The 26,593-nt window shown below is 40.9% G+C and overlaps 2 protein-coding genes across 3 annotated transcripts; both read right to left on the bottom strand.

Annotated features, from left to right (window-relative positions):
• Positions 1-749: 749 nt before the first annotated feature.
• On the bottom strand, positions 750-11,680 carry pgfa (placental growth factor a). 2 transcript variants are annotated; one of them, XM_071912465.2, is made up of 7 exons: positions 11,498-11,680; positions 6,132-6,165; positions 5,811-6,007; positions 5,606-5,685; positions 5,482-5,511; positions 5,335-5,400; positions 750-1,510 (listed from the first exon to the last, which is right to left on the bottom strand). In XM_071912465.2, the coding sequence occupies exons 1-7, from the start codon at positions 11,561-11,563 to the stop codon at positions 1,489-1,491; spliced, it is 495 nt and encodes a 164-aa protein (XP_071768566.1). In that variant the 5' UTR covers positions 11,564-11,680; the 3' UTR covers positions 750-1,488. The 2 variants fall into 2 exon arrangements, with proteins under 2 accessions (XP_071768566.1, XP_071768567.1); XM_071912466.2 differs by having other exon boundaries at positions 5,335-5,397.
• A 5,349-nt stretch (positions 11,681-17,029) lies between these two features.
• actr10 (actin related protein 10) lies at positions 17,030-26,238 on the bottom strand. Its single transcript, XM_071912460.2, has 13 exons — positions 26,065-26,238; positions 25,116-25,188; positions 24,932-25,014; positions 24,450-24,558; positions 23,488-23,595; positions 23,163-23,230; positions 22,842-22,921; positions 21,963-21,998; positions 21,659-21,738; positions 21,377-21,450; positions 20,326-20,407; positions 19,034-19,235; positions 17,030-18,209 (listed from the first exon to the last, which is right to left on the bottom strand). Exons 1-13 carry the CDS (start codon positions 26,139-26,141, stop codon positions 18,028-18,030), a joined length of 1,254 nt encoding a protein of 417 aa, XP_071768561.1. The 5' UTR covers positions 26,142-26,238; the 3' UTR covers positions 17,030-18,027.
• Between the last annotated feature and the right edge of the window lie 355 nt (positions 26,239-26,593).

Below are 26,593 nucleotides of genomic sequence, written 5' to 3'. Positions count from 1 at the left end.
GTCACATTCTTTAGGTTGTTACGCCCGCCCACTTCCAAGATTTCCTGGATTGTCATTGGCTGGCGAGCTGGCACTAAGCCAAAAAACGTGACCGCTACAGAATGTGTGGCAACTTGAGGACACTGTGTTCACTTCCCTAACGTTAGGAGTTGTACAGTGCAGGCATTTGAAATGTACCGTCGGGGAATCCAGTGACGCTAGATCGCAATGTTCTGCTGGATTACATAATAGCGTAGTTGGTGTAGAGCTAACCTCAGGTTGGCCGCAAGTCCTCTGAATGTTCAGTAGTAAACAAAACACTCCCTCTCAGAACAAAACGTCCTCACGTGCATGGGGTGCTGCTCCTAACTGCATCGCTTTGGACAATTTCTGCTATCTGATTCCAATGCCTGAAATATAAAGGAAGATGAGGTGCATGTTTTTCCTAGAGCAAGTTAAATACTAGCGCACACAGAGGGAAAGAAGCAAAAACACTACTTAGCAGTGAGAGCAGCAATTATAGTAATTCCTTATCTGACTGTACGGTTTTGTTGTTGAGTGTGACTACAGGGCTTTGAAAATAATACAAATTGATGATGGCAAACACTAACCCCTTGTGCTTTGCCAACAATGTGCTTACTACAGTGCATTCCCAGATAAAGCGTCCACAGTGTCCTCACATGTTACCAACCCAAATGGTATACCAATGCAAATGTAGATAGCACAGAGGCACCTTGTATTTGGAGTACATTTTATTACATGAACTTGTACTAGTATCCCATAATTAGGAAGAGCAGATTCAATACAGCTGTTCATCGAAAGAGAGAGCTGATAAATAACACTTTACGAAAACAAAATCATAGAGTGTCCATCCTGTTTTAGCTGCGCACCAGGGAAGAAATGGTAGGCCTTTTGTGACAACTTCCAAACAAAATGAGTCACTTTGTAAAGGAGTCATAGCGGACATGTAGTCATGGTCAAGGTATCTGGCCTCTCTCTGAATTTTGCCATTGTCCTGACAGTTGATCAGCAGTACCTCAGGATGGATGGATGGAGGCCCTAATCCCTTTCCCTTGGCAACTGATAAGCATCCCCTGTTAATTTCCCCCGAACTCATTAAGAGCAGCTAGTTATCCCTTTCTACTGTTGTATCCTGTGTCTATCTTTAAAACCTCATAAAAGAGCAGCTAGATTTTAATAATCAAAACTAATTTCTGAGTTTGGACATTATGGTTATTTATTGCCCTAATGATATTAACAGATAAAGAATGTCAAGGACAAGCAGGTGGAGTCTGATATCTGACGGATGCACCAGATGACTGTTCATGACCATCCCAACACACTGCTGCTTCTCCATAGTGGACCGGTGAAAAGACGCTTGGATTGATGAAAAAGATTATTAGTCCGATATCTGATGAATACAGAGAGCTTGTGTTGTTGACCATTCCAAAGCTGCGTCACTCCTCCATATTCAGCTTTTGACAGACGTTTGAATCAGTGAAGATCAACCTAGCTGTGAGGGCGCTGGCACCTGAAAAAGACAACCGGACAAACAGATTAAAGACATTAAAGAAGGGTTGTAGAGCTTGAGTCTGGTCTTGGTCTTGAGACACCACTTGGAAAGTCATGTCATGGACAGTGACCTTATTGGCCTCAGTCTTGTGTGCCTACTAGCAGGGAAGATAACAAAATTGGAAACCAGACATTCCAACTCTGCAGTATTTTGGGTGATTTTAACCACTGTTATCTTAAGGATGAGCTCCCTAAATAAAAACAACTGATCAACAGTCCCACACTTCAGGATAAGACACTGGGCTCCTTTGTCTCCATCATTAAAGGTACATTCTGGTAATTTCTCCCCACTTCCTGCCAAAACTGATCATGAAATCGTACACGTGGTTCCAAAACAGTAAACTCTTCAAGGTTCCAAAACTCATCCCTAATTATCTCTACCACTACCAAGGTGGACCTGGAAAGCAGTTAAAGAGCTCAAATACTATCTCAGTACTGCAGAGCTTGAGGCCCTCAGATGCCTCAATGATAATTTTGACCCCTACTGTCTGCTCCTACTGCACATCTGAGGAAGTTTGCCTTCCACAGGAGAGCCTTATGAAGTGCAGCAATGCTAAACCACGGTTTACTAAGGAACATACAGCAGGAGCCAAGGAAAATCAAGAAACAGCAAAGGTGAGTATTGATTGACTAAAAGCGAGCAAACAATGCCATGCAGGTTGGTAAGTTCCTGCAAAGCCGGACTGCCAAGTCACAAGTAACCCTGACTCAGGTTGCTCAACACACTCACAAGCTAGGAAAACACCAAGCGCCCCTCCCCCAACATGACCTCAATTTACCAAATTCAGTGGTGTGCACACACTCTGAATGGGGCAAAACTCTATAAGGGCAACATGTGGACAGTTAAAGCTGAAGTTTCATAAAAAATACCTTTAAAAAGGCATTTACCCAGAAATGCTAAGGGGGTCTAGGGAGAATCTTTTGAAAATCTGCTACTAAAAACAAATTTATGGTGATTTTTTTATTTTTTTCACAGTGGCATGTACATACCCTTTCAAGATAGAAAATGCAATATTCTTTCATTTTGTCCCCCTAACCAAGATTAATATGTAATCCAATCCGAAAATTACAAAAACTTTGAAATATCAAATTGGACAATATAAGTAGTTTCTTTGTTTAGCAAAATAGTTTCGCAAAAAAATATGTTTCCATACAAGATAAGAAAGTACGCAATCAGTATTACTATACTATTTTGTATTACTATACAAAATAGCTGGGTTAGTGTTAATAACAATAATAGAAATGTCCACCTTCCTCCAGAAATTGAACTCTGTGCGATCAGTAAGAGTCAATGCACAACTCTTTTTGCCCGTTAAGACTTCCAGGTGAAACCGCACAGGCTGCTGCAAGTGAAAAATCATTCACTTTTTCTTGATAGTTTGGCATGCTATTTTAAAAATATGGCTAATATTCTGACCAAAAGTAATCATACTGTTAATGGTGTAAAAAAAAAATTAGATGAGTGAAATAGATGCAGGCTGTTCTTTAAAACTGTGTGTCCAGGAACCTACAAGTGCAATTTGGCATCTCTCAGAGTCCTGGCAGATTTTCATCTGAAGGAGCTACAGAAATGTTTTTTTTGCACAGACTGAATAAGAGAAGAAAGCAAGAGGATAAAAACATTCATGTGGCATTAAATGATCACTGCTGACCAATGTAAGGATAACTGTCTCAATGACTGCACTCCTCACACAGTCGTACTGAGGACCTTTGAGTGACTAGTACTGTAGTAAAGTACCGTAGACACTTTTCAGCCACATGGATGCAGACCCTCCAACGCCCATAATTTATTTCAGGCATCTCATTCTATAGTGTAAATACTTAATCGTACTAATTCACTATTGGTCACACACTACACTTTCCTCTCCACCCATCCCATATCCTAATATCTGATTTTGTTGAGAGAGAGAGAGAGAGAGAGAGAGAGAGAGAGAGAGAGAGAGAGAGAGAGAGAGAGAGAGAGAGAGAGAGAGAGAGAAGTGAATATCCGTGAGACAGACTGCCCTTTTGACCTGCATGTAAGAGGAGCCCTCAGAGAAACTAAACACCAAACCTTATCAAAGGTCTGGGGTACGTCTGTAAAATGGTGGTCCTGATATTTGGCAGCTTTGAACATAATCACAAACTTGCTGTTAGAGGCAAAGTGGTTAAGTGGTAAACTGGCCTCATTCCCACAGCGGCAGACATTTTGAACTGACGTCACACTGGGAAACTGGTAGGAGAGATTGGCATATAAAACTAGCTTTCCTTCAGCACATAAGAGAGGACTTCATAGATCTAACCGCTATCGAATTAGCTAGCAATCTTGTGAACTACAACAAGGACGTTAGCTAGCTTACTAGCTATAGCAGGCCAAATATATTACCTTAAAATGTGAGCGTATAACCCTCTGGATCCATTCATTTCTACTATGTGTTTCAGTGGGGAATCTGTGAAATGATAAATGCTTGCATGATGTGCATCTTGTTACCCACCCTGAATGTGTTCAAAATGGCCACCATGGGAATAAGGTCAGTTTTCAAGTTTTCAAGACTCCAATATAAAAGCATTATTTTTAAGGTTAGGTTTATAACAGAGGGAATGGATGTGAGTCAAAAGAATGTACTTTCAAATATAAAACACAAGTTTGTATATGGAAGTGGGGTATGACACGCACTTCACCCCATCAGAGCAATCTACTCTGTCTTACTTTTTTTTGGCTTCCTTCTTGTGCGTCCTGTTTATCTACTCTGAGGATGCCACTGTCCACCATAATGAACACTATTCTCCTCAGTGTGAATTAGACCAGACAGAGCTGGACCTGCAGAGGCTGTAGGGTAACCTTGTTTCCCTTCACTGTGCAGATTATTCTGCCTGTGTCATATTTCACTTTTGTAGCAAAATGCTGCTGCAGCTGGGATACTGATGCCTTGAATCTAACAGAACTTGACTGGATATTACCGGTTTTGAGCTGAATTTCTTCCTCAATTGCTTGGGCATTGGGTTAGTTGGGTTCTAGCTAAAAAAAACAAACTATTTTCCCTTGGGTACAGAGTAGATTTGGTCAGAAGTTTTTGGGTTTGTCTCCTGCTCAGTTTCAATTTTAAGGCTGGAGTCAAGCTCTGCTTGTAGTTGAACTTGTGCTTGTGTCGTGCAAAGTATAACCTATTTCTAAGTGCCATTAGCCACACTCTGCCACGCACCCTGAACCTGATCGAGTCAAATCAGATGCATAACGGATAGATGAAATGCAGATAAAGGGATGCATACTGTACATGACCTAGTTGCCACTGCTGCGTGACATAAAAACTATATGAACAATCCTGTGATGATGATGAAGCAGTTTGATGTTCTTCATGAGCTCCATCAGGCCTAACCAGCTTTTCTTTTCTTTTTTTCTTTTCTTTTTCCTGTTTGGTTTTCACGTTACTTATATTTTTTTTAATTTCAAACTACACTTTTGCAGTATCAGCCCTTGTTTGCAAGTATCAGTGGCCTTGTATGCATAACTTGTGGTACTAAATACTCAGCAGCCTTGGACGGATGCACAAACCAGTCATAAGTGGCCAGTAGATTACAGGCTTGTCAAAGAGAAGAGCAACACAGCAGGCAATATATTGTGATATTGTTTCATCTCATCTGTCCTTGGCAGTCTAGCAGTGTGGCGGGAACAGTGATAAATGTAGCCATAAATGTCCAAACATTATAAACCGTGTGTGTGTGTGTGTGTGCGCGTGTGGTGTGTGTGTGTGTGTGTGTATGTGTGTGTGTGTGTGTGCCACATGGGTGCAATCCATCTCTTACTTGCCACAGTCTTTTGCTCTCTTCCTGTGTTTCCTCCTCCGAAGTTTGTTCTTGATAGACTGACTGCTGCTGGGGAGGAGGAGGAAAGTGCAATGAAGATATTGACATAATATTAAAGAATGATGTATAAAATGCACAGATACTGACCTTTCATTATTCAGATGCACCTGTCGGGGTCTAAAAACAGCAAAACGCAGTTTGTTAGCTGTGCTAGCAGAGGCTCGTGTTGCATTTGGTGTCTCTTATGGACAATTAACTTCCAGTAATTTACCTGCATTCACATTCCTGATGCTCCACAAATGTGAGTTCCACATAACGCCCAGATCTCTCAGTGGGAGTAATCCTCAACAGCTGGGACACAAAGGAAAGGTGACATGACAACACTAAACAGTAAACAGAGCGCATAATGTTTGACACCTCCACAGTTATTCATTTGATAACACACATATCTCCCTGAAGGAAAACACCTTCCACACCTGCAGAGTGGTGTTGCGTTCGAGGGTCGGGTGGCACTCCAGGTTCTCGTCCCCACAGCAACCGGAGCATCGCCAAAGTGGGACACAAGCGGGACTAAAGATATGCTCCACTCCTCCAGGGTACTCCTGCTCCACATCCACCAATCGCTCCATAGGGCGACACAGGCTCCTCCTCCACACCTCATGGAACAGCATTACTACAGCAAGAGGGGTTGAATCGCATGTCATTCAGTCGGCTCTAACAGGCACAAAGCTTATTCAGTGGGATATGATCAATATGTAATGATCATTATATTATTGTATATAGGTGAAGACCCTTACCTCTTGAGCGAACCTCTACTGCAGGGTGTGAAATCTGCAAAATATGGCTCAAATAAGTAAAAACTTATATGTAAATAGATCAACCATTCAATTTCATAGGATAAAAGAACTGACATCAAAGCTAATGCCCAATGTGGCCAATGCTGATACATGCAAACTGACACAGCTACTGAGACTTGAGTGGTTACAACAGAAGCTGGTTCACTGAGAAGCAGCTGCGGAGCGCCCTCTTGTGGCAGAGAGGGCATGGTGACCATAGACCTTGACCCTGTGTAAACAGTGATGCAGCAGCATGCTTGTAAGAGGATATCACTAGGTCATTGTTTGCAAGTCATGCACACAGTAAAATGAGCAGACAGATAAAACCCTCCCCCCCAAAAAACAATAACATTTGATATCTCAATCTGTTTTAAATGAGGTTTAGAGTCTCAGGAGGCAAAAAACTTTCAAAGTATGTAAAGCTGCCATTGCTAAATGTATTCCCTACACACACACAGGCAGTCAGATGAATCCAAACCACTCTGGTTGATGCAGGGCCTCTGAGTCTAATGTAGAGGACCATCAATAAGATGTGTTGAAACTGATTCTCTCCCAAGACGAATTTGTGGTTTCTCAATGTGGTTTCCCTTTAGTCTCCATAGATTCATGCTCTTGTAAGATCAGGCACATTTTGAGAAACACACAGTTCACAATGAAGATAGTTGCCCAACTTTGGGGTCGAGACCACATGTGGAGACCCTTGACATCAAACTGGGGTCCACAGAAAAATTCCCAGCCAAGCTTAAACGACTGTCGTAATATTTGGTTATTCTTTTAAGATGAAATACCACCACCAGTGGCTTTTGAACTGCACAGAAGTTGTAGTGTGAAAGCTTTGTGGTCTGCCTGCCCAGTACAGTTCAAAGGTGTCAGTGAACAGCATGAAGAGTGGCTTTATTTCTGTCTCCCTGGGGAATTAAGAGTTGGTTTTCCACTCTGTCATACATTATACATTATCACCAAGGGTGGAAGTAAGTAATTACATCTACTGCCTGTTACTGCAATTGAGTATAGCTTGTTTGTGTACTTGTGTACTGTAATTTTACTTTTACTTAAATATGTTTTCACTTATGTATTGTACTGAGCTACATTTTAAATCACATCCATTACAGATTTTGTTGGCTCTCCATAAGCATCAGAAATTGGCCAATTGTGGAGCCAGTCAGCAAAGAAAAGTAATATGGCTTTACTTTATTTAGATTTTTACACTGGTAATTTTACTTCTACTTGGATGTTTTAGTACTCTTTCCACCCCTTATTATCAATAATCTCTGATCCATGTGAAGCTCAGTTTTCTGTTCCAAAATGTTGAAATAACAGGAATTTTCCATCCACATGGGGGTTTCACCTGCCAAAAAAGCTTGTAAAGTTAAGACCTGCTGATGTGACACAGTTCAGTGGCTCAAAAATAAGAAATCTATTACAGTTTTGATTATAGATTCATGTTAGCGCAATAAAGAAAAGGAAATTAGCACACCGTCACAATGAATACTGTACTAGGTCTGCAGTGAATGGCAGCAATTCTGAAAATAACTAAAAACTAATGAGAATTCCAATCCTTGATGAAATTTTTAATCACATGAGCGCTCAAGCATGGACCCCGATACATGCCACTCAATGCCGGTATCTGAACATCCACGTCTCTACATGCATGTCACATATCTTAATAATTCATGAACAAACAGGAACACAGGTCAGGCAGCCAGTTCTGAGCTCCCACAGTCTTAAGGTAATCATCATTCTCCCTGTATTTCCTAGTATAGAGATTTCAAACTGAAATGTGCGTGACCTAAGCAGAGGCATGCGGCTCCTTGTGGATCCTACAGAGAATATCTGTTGCCTTGGAAATAACACAGGGGGATTTGATACATAATAAACAAAGATGAAGAGACAGCGCTGAGCAGTATCAGAGCACCAGTTTTGTAACTTCTTAAACCCGGCTCCCATGGAAATCGTTCCAACAGCCTCAAAATGCACAATGGCGATATTCTCTGATTGAACAACAAATTGAGCAGAAACACAAGCGCTAAGTTGATCTTGGCTCTCCTCCCCTTTTGAATATCAACTGTCTCTCTCTCTCTCTCTCTCTCTCTCTCTCTCACTCCTCACCTCTCTCTATCCTCTTTCCCCATCCCTCCCTCCCTCTATCCGTCTCACTCTGAGAACATTGATGAGAACATTGTCTTTTATAAATGTCACATGCAGGCAATAATATTTTTTTATGGGATTTTGGTGTATTTTACTGTAGGTGAGCTTGTACTTGTGTTGCGCCAAGTACAACAGTATCTCTAAGAGCCTTAAACCGCACTGTCATCCAACAAGTAGAATCAGATGCACATTGAATAGCTGTAATGAAGATAAAAGCCTGTATTGCTTGACTTGACTGTATATGACCTAGATAGCCAATTAACAAGTGATGTAAAACATATATGAACAATTCTGTGCGATGGTGAAGTGGCTTGATGTTAGTTAGTTAGTTAGTTAGTTAGTTAGTTATTGTATATTGAAAAAGCAAGAAAAAAGAAAAACAAGAACATATCAATGTTACATACAGGCATGAAACATAATTTAAAGATGGAGAAATGGAAACATCAACAAATAACAATAAGATAAACAAGTTGTTAATAATGAGATGATTAAAAATGCGTACAGCTATGATTTTGCTTCAGCAAGAATTTAACATTTGCATTAAAAACCTTAATGTCTTGGATTAATTTTATTTCAGTTTCATAAGGAACTCCATCACATATCAAAAGGTCTTTGTCCAAGTCACCAAATCATGGGAATAGCGTGCTTCTTTTCTTTTCTTTTCTTTTCTTTTCTTTTCTTTTCTTTTCTATGAGAGCACGTGTTTTTTAACTTCTTAAACCCATGGAAAATGTTCCAATAGCCTCAAAATGCACAATGGTGATATTCTCTGATTGAACAACAAAATGACCAGAAATACAAGTCTTAAGTTGATCTTGGCTTTCTTCTTCTCTTTCATTTCAGCTGTCTCACTCCCCCCACCCCCCCAACCCCTAGCCCTCCCTCTATCTATCTCACTGTTTCTCATTGTGTTTTATTGAAATGTCACATGTACGTTTCTGGTCCGCTGCTTGAGCAATACAATATTTTTGTGGGGTTTGGGTGTTTTATTACTGCAATCTCATCTGGGCTGGTTTAGAAGAGTCTTATAAATCAAAGTATTACATGCAGCTTACTGATATCGAGTGGAGCCGCACATGAAATCCTTCTCACTGTATGTGATTCACATGGATCTGCTCCAAGTCGGGGGCCTTAATGTATTCTCAAGGCAAGCTCAGTCTGAGAAGTAGGACCGTGTTTTCAGTCTTTCACAGCTTTATATTTACTCTTCTCTCAACATATTATCACACTTAAGATTTGGGAAGGCCAAATTGATCAATAATCTGTGTTTAAGGACATATTGCATTCTGGGAGCTACTGTTTCTTGGTGGTTTGATTACTACAGCGGCTCAGTATACAGTCTCATTAGCATCAACCTCACAATTCTCTCTGGAATAAAGAAGCAGAAACTTTGTGGTGGCCTGTTTGAAAAATGTTTGATTGCAGCATCAAATTAGCTAAAGCTGAGAGCAAGAGGCAGTCTGAGATGTCTGATGATGTAGAAATTAGCTTCCTACTGTATGTCACTAGGCATCTTGTGCATTTGTGGGTATGTAATGTACCAATCCAATGATAGAATCTGCCAAGACTTCTGGACCCATATGAAAAAAAGCCTCTGACATGACGTAATGAGCAATATTTGGACACAACACAGGTGAGCAATTTTGCCAAAATTGTGACCAATAGTTTTTTTCAGAAATGAAATCCTTGAAATCTTGCTTGTTTTTTAAAACTTTAAAGCTTTTAAAGAAGCATTTATAAATAGTTTTATTGGCCCATATAGACACTATAATAAGCTAATAAACTATAATAAACAGCAGAGTTTTGGCTCTGTTTTCAGCTGAAAAAAGTGTTTTTTGGGGTTTAGTTTAAGAACGATAATGAGCATTAACAAGCAAGGATCACCTAACTGTTCAAATTTTCATGATGACAAAAGAGACAAACTGATCTCGGACCAGTGCTCCTGTCCTAAGATAGACCTACTGGACTACACTATGCATACAGACCACGGTTCTTTATTCCACAATAGATAATAGCCAACTTCACCAATTGCAAACTTTCTTCTCAGATCAAGTCCTACTCAAGCCTTATCCTCCCTCCACTACGACTCAGTCCTGTATCCCCACGTGAACTGCCATGTGGTTTCACTGTACATGGTGTATGGTATATTCAGTGTGTTCTCCCTCCTGGGTCAGATGCTCTTATAGGAAGAGGAAGCACCTGTGCAAAACCAGAGAGAGATATGCCGACCATTACTGCCGCATCACACCCGCGGGACCGAACCCAGCAGCTCTATGGTCTCGACAAACCACAGCGTTCAGTTTGCTTCAGGAAAGGCAACGGCTCTCTAATGTCAGGCAACGGCTTTCTCCAGCTTACTTAGCATGATAGAGATATATTGATGCATCAGTAGTCGAGCTCTGGTTTAGTTTTTCACAGTTCTGCTCTCAGTACAGGCTCTTGACTCCAGATATGTGGCTATGTAAACTTCTATATCTTAAACTGGATCAAAGCAACACAACACACAGCAGCTGCATCTACTAAGGCTGGTTGAGTAAATATCTCTGCACATGAATGATTGCCATTATGCAGCCACTGTAAACAGCACTTTAAACATCCCAGTTCCCAAACCCATAAATGAAGATGATGTCTTCATGGAGTGGCACAGCCAGTCAAAATGCTGCTAGTATGTAACAAGGCTGGAGTGGAGCAGATGTTGTTCTCTCTCTCTCATCCAAAAAAAAAAAAAAAACAGCACACCATCCAAATGTGACTCCTATTAGCCTACTGTTTCACGTGAGGTGGTAATAGGAGTCACATTCGGAGTTAAGAAGAAAAAACAGGTGGCTTTTAAGAAGGAAAGACCTATGCAGAGAAGGAATCTGCAACATTAGCAAGTGACAATTCAATTACAATTCAATTCAATCCAATTACAGCATGCAAACTGCCAGGAGACGTGATTCTTGTTAAAGTTTCAAAGTGGAAACAACCACACATTAAATCCAACAGCAATCCAACAATTCCACAAAAATCTTATAGTACATTATTCAATCATTCCACAAACAAGTCATAAAAATATCAAATTGCAGTTACTCAAACCAAATTGATCAAACTGCATAAACTGCATCACATAAAAAGTGTCATCCAATTAGTTACAGCGTCGTTTGTATGTAAGGCATTTGCGGTGTTGGTTGAATTACCTGCGCAGGTATCAGCTGCAGCAGAAGAACCGCTAAAAGGTGAGACGATCCGATGAAACTTTGCATACTGCCTCGACTCCAACCTGTCAGAAAGAAATATCAAAGCAGAGAAGAAGTCGTGTTGGAGCGGCTGAAGTTTAGAGGCTTGGCGCATCGTCCCGCTGTGCGCTGCTGGGATGAAGGGTGTGCGCCACTTCCATGACTACAGCTGAGGATCAATTAAGAACCGGACCGACAGAAACTTAGGAGAGACGATAAGGTCAGTTGAGATAACCGGTGAGCTCTCTGTCTGTTGGTCTGTCTGTCTGTCTGTTGGTCTGTCTGTCCGTTTGGCTAGCTTGTTCTCTCTCTCTCTCTCTCTCTCTCTCTCTCTCTCTCTCTCTCTCTCTCTCTCTCTCACATACACACACACACACACACACACACACACACACACACACACACACACACACACACACACACATTCGCTTTCTCTCTCTCTTTTTAGAATAAGTCTACTTTTTTCCAGGAAAGATATTGTTGAAATTAGTGACACCACAGAAGATTAAAAAAAAAAAAAAGTACTATAAAGTCCTATGGTGATTTCTGTTTGGTGGCCATCATACTGCCAAATTATTTATCAAGGTCCAGTAACTCAAGCATTTACAAATAGGTTGATAGACTGTTTTGTTTTTCGATTGGCCCATAGAGACACTATAACAAGCTATATAATAAACTATAATAAACAGGACTTAATGACTTGGAAAAGGAGAAGTTGCTATGATTAATGATGGCAAAATTACAGCACCACAGGGCTTAATATTACTAGATAAAGTTGAAGGTAAACTCTGGTCATCTGTCAGTTCTGTTATGTAGAACTGTCAGATAAGCAACCTGTGTTTGATCCGTCTATCATTAAGCTACTGTGGCATTTATGAAATTAAATGGACCAGTGAAAATACTGAAGTCGTTGAGGCTAGTTGACTGAATAGTTTCATGTTTTTCACCCAGACATTATAGACTCTGGCTTGGACTCATGGGTAATGTGGAGATACCAGTGTAGAATAGATATATGAAGTAATGGATAGAGTACTAAAATGTCCTACTCAAGTATAAATATTGTTACTTTGCTGATATTTTAAGTAGAAGTAAAAGTACTGGTGTAAAAATCTACTTCAGTAAAAGTAAAAAGTATAACTTTCTTTTTAGAAAAGAGAACATTTTTAGATGTGATCTTTCCCATGCAATTCTAAAAGGATGACACTACAGAGCTCAAACTAGATTCTTTTAACTGGAAAATCACAAAATAAAGTGTACAAACTAAGTAGAAGCCAGATTACTCTCCTCTACTACTCTGCTGACTGACCGTTCACTGCAAAGGACTCCACAATTTGTCAATTTACGATGGTCCAGTTTCTGATGCTTATGGAGAGCCACAAACTTTGTACTTAAAAATACAGTACAACCGCACAAAAAGCTACTCAATTAAAATAACTTGAGTAAATGTAATTAGTTACCCTTGACATGAAAGTGTGTAGAGTCCACACGTCCCTTTTTTCCTGTGTGTTTAGGGTATATCCCCTCAGCAGCCTGACTGTAACTGAAACACAGGACAGTGGGGTCAGGTCAGAGTGCACCGACCCCCCCCCCCCCCCCCAGCTGTATACTAGCTGCCAACGCACAGCGGCTCTGCTCCGTTGTGGGATCTGGCTCCCAGTCGCAGCAGCCTGGCTCTGCTGCACTGTTTACACACCCGGGCGCTGTGAGTGTGGCCTGAATAGTCTTGGCACCAGCGCAGACCTGAGGTTATCAACCCCGCCACTCCAAGTATGAGCAGAATGTCTGTGAGGGATCCTCCTTCATTCCTGATTTTGGCATGTTTATGCACAGTCATATGTTTACTACAGATAAAATGTCTATCAGCATCAGTAATGATATGGTATTCCTCTTATACACTACCATTCAAAGGTTTGGACACACACATTTTTCTTTATTTTTACTATTTCCCACATTTTAGAATAACAGTAAAGACATCAAAACTATGAAATAACACAAATGGAATTATGCAGTGACCAAAAAAGTGTTAAACAAATCAAAACTATCTTATATTTTAGATTCTTTAAAGTAGCCGCCCTTTGCCTTGATGGAAAGGCAAAGGCTTTGGAAAGAAATTCATACATAGGCATCAACTTCACTATTTATATTTGTCTCAGAAACAAATTTCAAGCATTTAAGCATAAGCCTTTAGATCAAAATGGCTTTAAGATAATGAAAAACATAGTACATTCAATCAGGCGTGTCCAAACTTTTGACTGGTAGTGTATAGATATTATTTAACTGTACTTATTTTGCAATATCTGTCTTATTGTGGTTTAGTCATTGCTCTCTTTTTCATTTACAGTCAGTTCTTAATGATGATTTCCATAATGACTAACAGGTGCTTCAAGCGATACAACGCCATGTTCCAGTTCTTGTTTGCTCAGAGAGAGATGCCCCCTTTACATTTATTACAGAGGCTCAGATGTGTTTTTACAGCCAGTGTGATTTACGGGCTAATTGGGTCGGTGTGTTTTGAAAAACAGCGTCTGTGGAGGAGATAACCAAGACGGATGATTCCTCCCCTCTCGCCACATCGCCTCTCACTCCCTGCACGCTGTGATAGTGCGCTGCTTTAGTGTCCATGTGGGAACAGAGTCATGTTTTCCTGACCTGGAACATGAAGTTAATGAATTTATGAATGATGAACTTTGTAATATCCCTGCTGTTCCGCTTATTGGTTTGCTAGCATTTTCCTACATAGGCAGAGCTCGTCCACTTCCCTGTGCAGAAGTCGGGGAGTCCCCTTCCCGCTCGCACTCCCAGTCCAATAGGCAGAGGTCAGACAGACAGCTGCTGCTTCCTGTCTCTGGGAACCACGCTGATGCTCAGGTCCCAGTCCCCATCGAGGGAGAATGGGGTTTCCCTCAGCCGGAGCAGCAGCAGGTGGGACTGTTACAGCTCTATACGGTCCACCATAGGGTCATGCAGCATCTCCATCTCCTCTGATGTGGGCTGGGCTGTGGCTGCCTCATAGTCACTATGCTGGGAAAGGGATAATCTGTGTTCACAAACAGTAACTCACTCACACTTTGGCCTGTAGGAGGTCTGCGCTCTTCATGGCAGTGCGCAAATGGAAACAAATGCTGCGTGACCTGCTCGAAAGTCATAAATATCAGCAATCATATGAGTAACAAAGCTTCCCCCCCCCCCCCCCCCCCCTCTTCTCTCTAGAAGATCACTCTGGAGTTGTTGAAAGAGGCTGTGCAGAAGTCTCCCAACATGGAGATGAATCCTCAGGGGAAGTCGTTTGACCTTAAGCCTTCTGGGTCTGTTGGGTTTACTGCTGCCGCTGATATAGGCGGTCCTCCAGGCCTAAGGGAGCCCCATAGAGGACGATTTGGGAGGGCGAGATAATAACAAAGAAGGAGAGGGAGAAAGAGGAAGAGAGGAGAGAGAGAGAGAGATAAACCTCTCATCCACCACTTGGGGGCAATGTATCTCTTAGTTGCCACAGTTCTTGGTTCTCCTCCAGTGAATGTTTACGCCAATTGTGTACGCCTGTGATCACAATCCAAACTGTATCCGATTTCCCAGACTTTTTTTTTGCCCGTCGTAAGCCAGTAGGTTGCATTGTGGGTAATGTTCCTGGTTCCCAAGCCCACAGTAGCCGGGCGGTGATGAATGTGACCCAAAGGGACAAACAGATGCAATTCCATTCTGGGACACACACAGACAGACAGACACAGACACAAACAGGGACTCTGGGCCGTGACTAATATATTTAATTTATATTTTGAACGATGGAATAACATGCAGTGTGCTGTAGACACATGGACAAAAGTAAACACTCATGTCACTTCAATTCATCCAGAATAATAAACCGAGTTGAACTGTCAGTTTGAGGCCTTCTTGTGGCGGTGGTGGGAGTGCATTTGCCTCTCAGAGATTTTGGTGTACAAGTTATTTTCACCCTCACCTCACTCACACCAGCTCCTTCCCAGAGAAAAAGTAATTTCCTTCTGCTTTGTCATTGCTGAACAGAAAAAAGAAGCCAGGACATTTTTAATATCAGATTCAATTTCAGGAATTCAGCTGACGCTTTTATCCAGAGTGACATACAATGGGTGCAACAGTAGAATAACCTTAGATTTGTACATCTCCAAAATTACAAGCAATCAATAGTAAGGATGGCAAGAGTCAGGGTCACTGTGGCCTGATAATCATGGGACCACAGAAGGATCATATGGGAGAAAAGAAGATAAGAAATAAAATAAGAGCTAAGGAGAGATTCATTTAAAGCAATTAGAGCAGTGGTTCTCGACCATGTGCCATCCAGGCCCGAGAGTCTGCAGGTTTTCATTCCGACCAAACGGCTGATTTTATTGATTAGTTCATTCTCTCTGCTGCTGTGGTGTTGGGTAGGAAGGAAAACCTGTCTGTGGAGAGTAAGAATAACTTACCCTCCACAGATTAGACTGAGCAGAGAGGACAAGATCAGCGAGGAGAAGGTGATATGACATGAGGTACTTTTTTTTTAGGCTATGACGGAAGATGGGGAGCGACTCTGCTGTTCCGACTGGAGTGGGAAGGTCACGCCACCGTTAGGGAGCGAGGAGGGAGAACAAGTCGAAGTAGGAAGGGAGAGCCAAGCTGGTAAAGGCAGAACATACAGTAGACTCACATGTTGGGCTGGACTATGGCCTGGAGCAAAGTGGGTGCAGATCCCTTTGCAGCCTTGTATACCAACACCAGGATTTTCCTACTACCTCACTTTCTACTGCTTACATCCCTACTTTAATACTGAAGGTGGGTGTCATTTGCTTTACATTGATTCAATAGGAAAACTGGAGCATATATAGACAACTTGGCAATATCACTACACTCAATCTCTAACGTTTTGAGATACAGTATGTTTGCAACCGCCCAATGTGTCCTACATGGCTGTAAGAAGCGGGATGAGCGTTCTCTGGATTCCTTTGCTCTAGGCGAGCGCCTGATGAAACATTCATTGCAGGATATATTCCCTATGATATTGTACAAATGAACAGCTCAGAGAATCAACTGGAAAAAATAGAAGCGATGATTGCGGCAGCACCCGTGGCAATACTCTGAGAATAAAGGTACTTTTCCTGGGTTGGACGTGATAGCACTATTTTAAGCTAAGCCTCATTTGAATACTAGATGTCAGTCAAACTTTACAAAATGAGCATCTTGTTCCTTGTAATTGGAAAGAGCTGCAGGGTGTGCAGTGGTACAGCATCACAGATTAGAGTGTTGGTTTTGTTTTCTAGCTTTGGGAGGCGAGTCTGTGGACTGTCCTAAGACTTATGGAACGGGAATGTTATACAAAGTTCAGGCTGGTGTCTGCAAACGATCTTCAAACAAAACCCCTGACTGATCTGCTATTTCCTGAAAAATATTTGAGCTACCATTTTTCATTTTTAAACATGCCGCATCCTAGGAAAAAAATGAATCTGTGAGAAAAAAACGGTCTGAATCAACTCCGGGGAGGGCTTTGAAGATCCCAGGAATATTTATTTTGTAATACTTGAATTTAAGGGTTACAGAGCAAGATGGCATTGGCTGCTTCAGCACTTCAACAACCACTTTACATGGCAAAGTACAAACAATAAATAAGCAAAACATTTGTTCATTTTTTAAAAACTATGAGTGGGATTTGCCTTCAAAATGACAGAGCCAGATTTCTACACCATATTATACATGAGACATTGAAAAAAACAAATCTGCTCTGTCGCAAATTGACCAGCATTTTCTTCAAGTGGATCGCTAAATCTCAACAGTGTGAGATTGCACGGGACATTTCAACTTAATGCAGAAACTGTTTTTCAGTTCAACTGGTGCTCATATCCAGAGCAACTTACTGTATCAAGAGTAAGCATTTACAGGACGATATTTCTCTCACTACAACGCCTCCGTGTCACTCCTGTGAAAAAAACCCTTAAATCTAATTTCCAACATTTCAGACGGCACCTCACACCAACATACGGACATGGGTATACAATGTGAGTGCAATAAGAGAAAACATGTAGCCTAATCCTAATTTAAACGCATTTTAGTGTTGGTTTCAGGATTACAGAGCAGTTAACATAGTGACAGAGACTCATAGTACAGTGAGACGGCACAGAGAGAGACAGTTTGAAATTAAAACGCTGTGATCCCTTACCCCCCGATGGAGCGTTACGGTGAGAAACACCAAAGACTGGTCTTCTAAAGTAATTGCCTCAAATCACACCATCTTTCCTAGCTGGTGAGGTGAAAGAAAGAATAACTTACCCTCCACAGGCTAATTTTAATTTTACATCGCCTATCATTCACCAGTCCAGGATCAGTGCATAAAAAGAACTGCAGATGGCTACTAGATATTAAGAACAACCAGTAATGTTCATGTGGTGTTGAGACGTTACATCCAAGATTACTGAACCGTTCTATCAGGAAGGGGGATAAGGTGTTAGATTGTTTGAGTTACAATGTTACTGTGTATTTTTGAAGGTCTATTTCTCTGTGGAGAAGGCTCTCTTCATAAGCGGAGGTGGGGTCTTCCCTGCTTCGTAGACAGATTCGGGGGGAGGGGAGCTCAGGCAGCACCAGTCTGGGATGCGGCCAGTCTGGTTGTAGTAGTCCCGTGACACTGACCTGCTGCCCAGGATGTCCTGCAGCGCCCCGAAGATAGCACCTGGGGAGCGGGACACAATATTAATGACTTCTTTCAGCTTGCCTGGGACCCAAATGACACAGGCCCACAACCAATTTCAGGTCCTGAACCACAGTTAATGAAAAACAGAGTTAGGGAACTGGCCTAGCCAAACAGATCTGACTAGCAAAAGGAGGAAACTGGGCTGTGCATTTGACTTAGTGGAATAAACAGAGACACTGATGATGAGTCTTCATTTTTGTCATAAGTCCCAAGTTTGTCATAAGTCTGTTTGATTGCATTTGTACTCATTCTTAAACAGTTTTATTCATCACATAATTAAAATTAGAGGCAAATAATCAATGACAATAATCATGGCTAAGTCCAAAAACACATGAAGACTTTTCATGCTGACTTCACCAATATCTACTGCATGCTAACCATGCTGCATATAGTACATTCAGCATATCTTTTTAAATACTTGTGTGCAGACTAGAGCATGACAAATTCAATATATTACATTTTGAAGTCCACATTTAAGTGCAAACATGGATGCAGACCAACTGACAAAATTGTTTGTCTTCTGAGATTGTTGAATTACACCACCACTAAATATTGCATAGCATCATACAGTAACTAAACCTTTATCACACTACTTCCAGACCATAGACTGTAAAAAAAGACTAATATTTTACCAAAATCCACTCATTCAAAAAGGGAAAAAGTATGACATTTTGGTTTTTGAAGTCTACCGATATTGGAGAAATATTTCCCTGCAAAGCCATTTTAAAATTCAGTTTACCTAAAAGACCTTCTGTTCAGCAGGTAATGTGTTATAAATATTTAGACTGAGCCTTATGTCTGACCTCCGAGCCAGGCGGTGCAGTTGGGCTTGGCAGGCGGGGCGTGCAGGCGGAAGGTCTTGGTGGCCAGGACGTCGCAGTACTTGGGTTTCTCCACCAGGAGGCGTATCTCCGCCAGCAGACGGTGCAGGAAGCCCGGCAGCATGGCCGTGCCTCCGATCACCACCAGGTTCTCAGAGAGCACCTTACGGGTGTCAATAGGGCACTGATGGAGAGAAACACACACACAAATACTGAATGATAATGTGCATAGGTAGCATTACATAATCAATTAATGCACCCTGGAAAACCACAGATTACAGGAGATTTACAAAGATGAGATGTTTGATGAGATGAGATGATTTTTTTCAGCTTTTTTTAATCAATAACCTTTAGAATCAAGCATGTACGAAGGAAATAAATTCTTAGATTAGTGCAATGCATTGACAGAGTGGAACAAAGCTTATAGAAATATATGAAACACACATGCGCAGAAAAACTGAAATGCTTTGCAACCGGGGAACTGTACAGCGGCTTATTCGTTTAATTCCTTCATTTTACCTCATCATACCCTTTCAGTAGACAAAATCAGTTTGGATAAAAGAAACGGAACATAAAACAACCGTCATCCAACTCTGTTAAATTGGTGCTGTGGGAAAACAGATGAGGCAGGAGGAAACCAGCAGATCTGCCACTACAGGGAGGCACTTTCTGGTCATCAGCATGAGTGCAGACTAAGGCATAAACAAATTGTGATGGATGAGGGTCAGTGTGGCTGGCTTTGCTGCAGTGCCTCTCCTAGTGGATACAGCTCTGCTGATGCCTCAGGAGAGTCGTCTTATTTCAATAGATCCTGAGTAGAGTACTATTGTAGTATTCCGCTGAGACCAGAGAGCTGGGACTGGGTTATGTATTGCTGTTGCAGTGAAAATTTTGAGGCTGTGTAATGTCTGCCGCTATGCCTATAGAGATTAATTAGGTTGTCCCGGCCTGACCTGATCGCCACTTGCAACAACACTCCACTCTTCTCGTTGGAAAGAGCTGAGTGTTGCCATAGTTACATAGTACAAGTCTATCATACACTCAATTCCACTGTTATAGAACAATATAGAAAAAAACAAACAAAAACAAATTGGACGCTGTGTTCCTCCTGCCTCGATGATTATAGATATCCGTCTGATGTAGATCTTTTAACTGTTTTTACATCTGGACTTCATCTTATTTTGAATCTGCGTAAAGTAACTCATAAAGACCCACTTATTCAAGCTTGCTCTCTCACATGCCAAAACATACTGTATGAATGATTTTTCATCTACCTTGACCAGAGCATCAAGTATCAGAGAGGCCACACTCTTCTCCTCATTGTCCTGCTCAAACAGGATCTCCATCACAGAGTCCCTGCAAAACGGAGAACATCTCATCAGACACAACAAGAAACAACAAGAAAACCAACAAATCACAACAATCCCATGACACTGACCAGGGAAACAGCGAGAAAAAATGGCAGCTCTCATCTCATTATCACTGCACCAGAGATGGACAGTACAGCAGATAGACAAACTAAGTTCCTGAGAAGACTTGGGGCTACACAATTATGGCAAAAATGCTAATCTTTATTATTTTGCTAAATATTGTGATCACGATTATTACTTACGACTATTTTTCCTGGTTTCAGGAAACAATTACTTTATTGCACTTTTGCACCTTCACATATATTTTCACCTTTTCAGCGCAGTATTTCTCAAAGTATCAGCAGCTAGAAAGTCTTATTTTCACTCTTACTGTCTTACTCTTTTTGTGGTTCTTTTATTCCTTTGGGGCGCAGCTACAACCCTAAGGCAAACTTTGCACAGATTCTTTACTTGTTTGAAGTCATCTGGTTTAAAAGACGATCTATGTAAATCTTCTCTCTTTCCTTCCCACCGGAGCTGCCTGCTTCTCCATTTTTGGTCACATGGACGCACGTTGCTCATTCAAGGGTTGTGATCGGTCACGCATTATCGGAAGCATTTGATATACCACAGTGGGACTTTCAGGGGAATTGAAAATATAACACACTTTGATATCACTGAATTATACAATTATTAATCATGGAAACATAAAATTGCGATATATGATTATCTACGGTTATATAACCAGACTCATTCTAATTACCTTGCACTATGAAAGAGGGAAAGATGTTAATAAACTTGGATGTTAGTCAACTTGCATACACAGCCAAGATGTAAAAAAATAAAAGACAAGGACAAATGCAAATATCATAAACTTGGAAACTTTCTAGCTCTATAGAAAGGAGAACTAAGTCTCTGGGTTTGAGCATCCTTTACATGCAACAACAGATATGAGGAGCATAGTTTGATCAACTACCTGATTGGTCCTTTGATATGCAAAATCTTCTCCCCATCCAATGGGTAATCAACATCGGGGGGTGGAGCTGGGCGCTAGAAGTACATTAAAAAGATACAACAATCTTACTAAAGTCTAGTCGAATTGACACTATGGAAAACAAAACAGTCTACTGATTGAATGTACAAATACTTGTGTCAATAGACTGAAGATAATGAGGTGACCAGAATAACCAACTGTGCCAGACAGCAGCCATTTCCCTAAATGCTTTGGCCTTATTTGACAAGACAAGATTTCACTCACTTCAGCTGTACCATCCAGGTTAAATTTGGCTTCTTGGATCTTGAAGCCTCTCTGCAGGTCACTGACAAAGCATGTTCTGACTGCAGGAAGTACAACAATTAACAGAACCGATATACATGACGGCTACATTCACAATGACTGAATTAATATGCCTGAACAGTTTGGGAAACTTTTTTTTTTACTGTTGATTTCTTTTGGGAGTGCTGCCTTTGGCAGTAATAAGCAAAAGAGTGATCCATTATCCTCATGGGAGCAAAATGAGAGGAACGGAAATTAAATCGGAAAACAACTCCTTCCCACCTACCCTTGATGTCCTCCACGATCTCCTCTGGGATGGTCCCTGAGGAAGAAGATGCAAAAGAGAAAAGAAACTAAGTGAAACTTCATTTTCTTTGGCTCACTTATCCACAAGTCAAACATACACCGCCATTAGGTTTGTTATGAGGCTGAATCACCATTTGAGGAAGTAAACACCTGATGGGCTGACACTGGACTGATGCATCAAAGGACCAGCAGGCAAATCCAGGTCCCCGAAACCACTCCATGATTCCCTTCAGTAAACTTCTACACTGTTGCCAAAGAAACTTTGTTGTTTTGTCATTGCTGTCTAGAGTGGATAATTTATAATTCTTGGATGGACATTGGATTTGGGGCACTAAGGAGAACATAGATTCACCCGATTCTTCCTAAATCAGGTAGTGTCGAAGGTTGATTACACAGAGAATTCAGCCCTATTGTGCCTACTGCAGGGATGCAGATTGACAGTACAGTAGAGTCGGTTTGGTGTCTGTCTTAATTATTGATGTACACATCAGGCTTGTCTTGCTCTGCTGCAACTGTAGACCCGACTGCTCAACACTATGATTCAGTCACAGTACGACACTATCCTCCATCAAGAAAAAGTAAGCGGGGAGAGAAAATCTAAAATAGACTGTATGCATATGTATAATTTAGAAAGTGAGAGAGGGATTCACTCAAACGTCACACAGAAACAACTGCTTATGAATAGTAAATACTGCATAAGGGATAAAAGCTATTATATTTTCCTGCTTTCTGCATTGTGAGACAAATGAGCAGACCCTATAAGAGTTATGGCATTATACATTTATCCATTATGCATCATCATTGATGTTATCCATTTAAAAATACACAGACATATTTTATGCCATTTTACAGCGATTACCAATGGCAGTAGGTACACTCTGTCCAGTGGTGGAGTCTGTGTCCACTGTGCACTGCTCCACAAGAAGCCCGTCCAATTCTCTACAAAACAAACAAAAAAATACAGACACATGCAGTCATGGCACAGTAGACAAGTACCTCTAAATGAAAGCCACATTATACAGTAACAAGATGTTCAGTCAATGCGTGAATACAAAGAACAGAATGAAATGGAAGTGTTCTTCCCCGTGGCAAAGTGCGCATAAAATCAAAATGGAAACTTGAGCTTCACTGGCAGCAATATACTACTTAAGCATCTCTTAAATTTGTTAGAGCTACTTACTTATGGATGGCTTTCCCAGCCAAAGGCAAAGCCTCCCACGCTGGCAGAATAGGGGTGCACTCATAGACCTGATTTCACAGTTAAGGTGGTAGGCTAGATCATCCGGAAGAGAAAGTCAATAATGATGCAGTACACACCTTCTGTCTCTTGCATTTATAAATTCACAGAGCAATAAAAGAACACATCAGAAATTTATCAAGAGTAACATGTCTGTTTGTGTGCCTCAGCGTCCATTTTTCTGTGGCGAATCTACAGAGAATGGTTTAAGAAGGATGAAGTAGGAAGACCCAAGGCCAAAGACTTCAAGATGGTGGAAAAAGGATACAGGTAGCACCAGCGTCTCTGTGTAGCCGCAGTCCATAACCAGGGCTGAGTTGATACCGAGGGTCATGATGGACATCAGGTGACTCGGGGCGAACAGCACAGAGGGAACCTGGGAAACACCGTCAACCAAAGAATGAAACCTCAAAAACCCATCAATCATTATATCTTACACTTACTACTAAGGTTATCTGTAAAGTAAAAAGTGTTTGATGCTACATATGTGACAAAATTTTAGACAAAGGTTAAAACAGGACTCCCTCTATTCAGCCAGACTGAAGTGCTTGAAAAGTTGAATTGGAATAACCGTTTATAAATGTGTAAGAAAATCACATTCTGGCTGTTATTTTACGTTATAAGCACATGGCCCAATTGTATATGAACGTGCATTTTCTGTTGCTGTCCCTCGCAATCGTTAATTCTATTAAGACATGTGGCTGTTTGAAACAATAAGTTTCTCAGCAAAATACATAGACATGACTTAAAAAATAAAATACAATACACAAAAAATACTCAAAATGAAGTGAGAAGCTGTAAATCAACTGTTTATGGAAAGCCCAGACTACACATCATTTGTTTAATTTATAGTGCATGAATTAAACATGGCAGAAATAATCCTCTTTCATGTGCAAAAATGTTTATAATCCAATGCAAATATTGAATACAATTTTGTCACTTGCACGCAAAAGTGCAATGGAACTTAAAGCAATCAGGTGCTTACAAACCTCATATCAGCCTTATATCCTCCTAATGAACGGATTATTTGAATGGCTGAAATTTCAAAACAGTCCAGTTGAGGTGCAATTATTTTATTTGAAATAAGAGTTCATTACGAGTTAATTGCTCTTACTAACAGATTACTGTCCTGCATGTAAAAACAGTAACTGTATTTGTAACATCAGTGAGACACGCTCCACATTAATGCTCTGTTTCCAAACATCTCCAGCTTCTGTTTGTCTGTAGTACCTCAAACTGTTTGAAGAAGACCCTGGTGAGCGTCTCTCTGAAGTGGGAGGGGCAGAGGATGGACTCGATGATGACCACTCTTCTGTCGCGAGGGTTCACCAGCAGGTGCCTGATCGTGGCAAAAATTTGATGAGTTTGACTCTGAACCACTCAGTTTCAGTTGCCAGCGGTAGATTATGTCATGTGCTCCAGCACAACCATTTTGACATTGCAAAAATCATTATCAACAGAGGCATTTAATCATTTTGCAATTTCAGATCTCTGGGATTATTGAAAATACTTAATGGCAATAAAACACGTTACAATTATCTATTTACTCTTTGCAGAATTTCAAGGTTTCTGGACATGCACTGCCCATCCATTATTAATAAATTACTTTTTCTACTTTTTTGCTGTTTGTTGTGTTTCTGAATACATACCTCATAACAACATAACTTTGTTATGCTAAGAAAGAATAACTAATTGGGGTAGCGCCGTCTCACCTGAAGTATAGTGTATGGATAAACTCTTTGAGGTTGACATATAACTCTTCTGTGTTGATGTTGTACTGAACCACCCTGATGGCCTATGAGTGAGACAAACAGCGTCAGCATACATTACACATTTTCCACAGGTCCTTCCAATGAGTACATGGTTATAAAAGATTAAACCTTAATGCCGTCTCACCTGTTGCTGTCCCGGCTTCCGGATCTCGCTCGGAATGATGAACCTGGGCCCCGTTTCCCCTGCAAAGCCACATCTGCAACAAAAAGCAGCCGTCAGCTGTGTTGTCAGAGGAGTGTTGTGCGGGGATGGAAGGTGAAGATTCACTCAATAATCTTTATTTGCAAAAAGAATGCAAATGGCAACCATTCTTAAGCACCAATGAAAGGAAAATACACTACTTATTCAAAAACCATTCACAAACAAAACGTATAAATACTCCAATTTGGGAGTCAAATTTTCATCCATTTGGAGAAAAACGAAACATTTAGCTAGGATGGCCGCCTAATACTTTAATGAGCAGGGAAAACCCTTACAGTACGGTTGCAAATGTAGAGACAGAACAGATCTGTATCAAACACTGTAGACAAAGAAGTCGTTATTTATCAATGGACACAGAAAGATAAGAAACTGGACCACTTGATTATCATATGACTTGCCTCTGGCAGGTCTATTGCTCTTTCTATAACTTACCTTGTACTGCAATTCCGCTGACAAGATGACGTCCACCACTTGGCGTTATAGCCATACTGATAGCTATGTTGCTACTGACGTTGAGTAAAGTTATTCTTTCTTTACGTAGCTAACGGTATCTCTACATTAGCATAAGCTTTTACCATGGCTAAACGTCAGATAGCTGGAACACTGACATTACTCAAGTGGCTAGTGGCTAACAGCCTAGCTAGGTAATTAGCTACCTAGCTAACAATACGACAACTATTATTGTAACGTTATACAAGAATGTGTCATATGTGAGTGTTCAGGCTCAAGCACTGCACTAGACCTCAGGTAACCAGACACAGCAGGTTTACAAAGAGAACATAAACAACATAACTATCATAACAATTTACTCACAGTAGCTTTACGTTAACCAAATGGCTGTTAGCACGGAAAGCTAACGTCTGCTACTCACTTTGTGTACGCTGCTCCTAAATCAATGACGACTGCAGTCTTCTCTCCCCCGCTTCCCAACGAGTCAAATAAGGGCATTTTATTGTTTTGTTCTATACTTTAGGCGAAAGTAATATCGCGAATTAACCCCGAAAAAATTACATACATCGGAAAAAAAAGAATTGTTGTCTTCCTGCTGGGTTGGGCTGGGTCTTCCGACGGGCCGTGACGTCACCAAAGTTTGCCTGATCAAAAATAGTTTCAGGCTCGAACAGGAAAAAAATAAATAGGAAAAATCATGATCAAAATAACGTACCTTTCAGCATTTCAGATGACATCAAACGCAGAACTTTCAAATCTAATTGGTAAAGTGAACAACGATTATAAAATAGCCAACAACAACAGACCTTACACCAAAGTCCTAATTGATCATTTGAATACCTAATTTTCTTAATTTCGTAATTGTAGTTTGCTGTATTTTTGTGTCTATCCTCTCTTAAGCGATGGGGAAAAAACATTATAGTGTAGGCCTATCACTGGCGTTAAGGGCG

This window comes from Centroberyx gerrardi, chromosome 18 (assembly GCF_048128805.1).
Source record: "Centroberyx gerrardi isolate f3 chromosome 18, fCenGer3.hap1.cur.20231027, whole genome shotgun sequence".
Taxonomy (NCBI): Eukaryota; Metazoa; Chordata; class Actinopteri; order Beryciformes; family Berycidae; genus Centroberyx; species Centroberyx gerrardi.
This window is presented reverse-complemented; position numbering and strand designations above follow the sequence as displayed.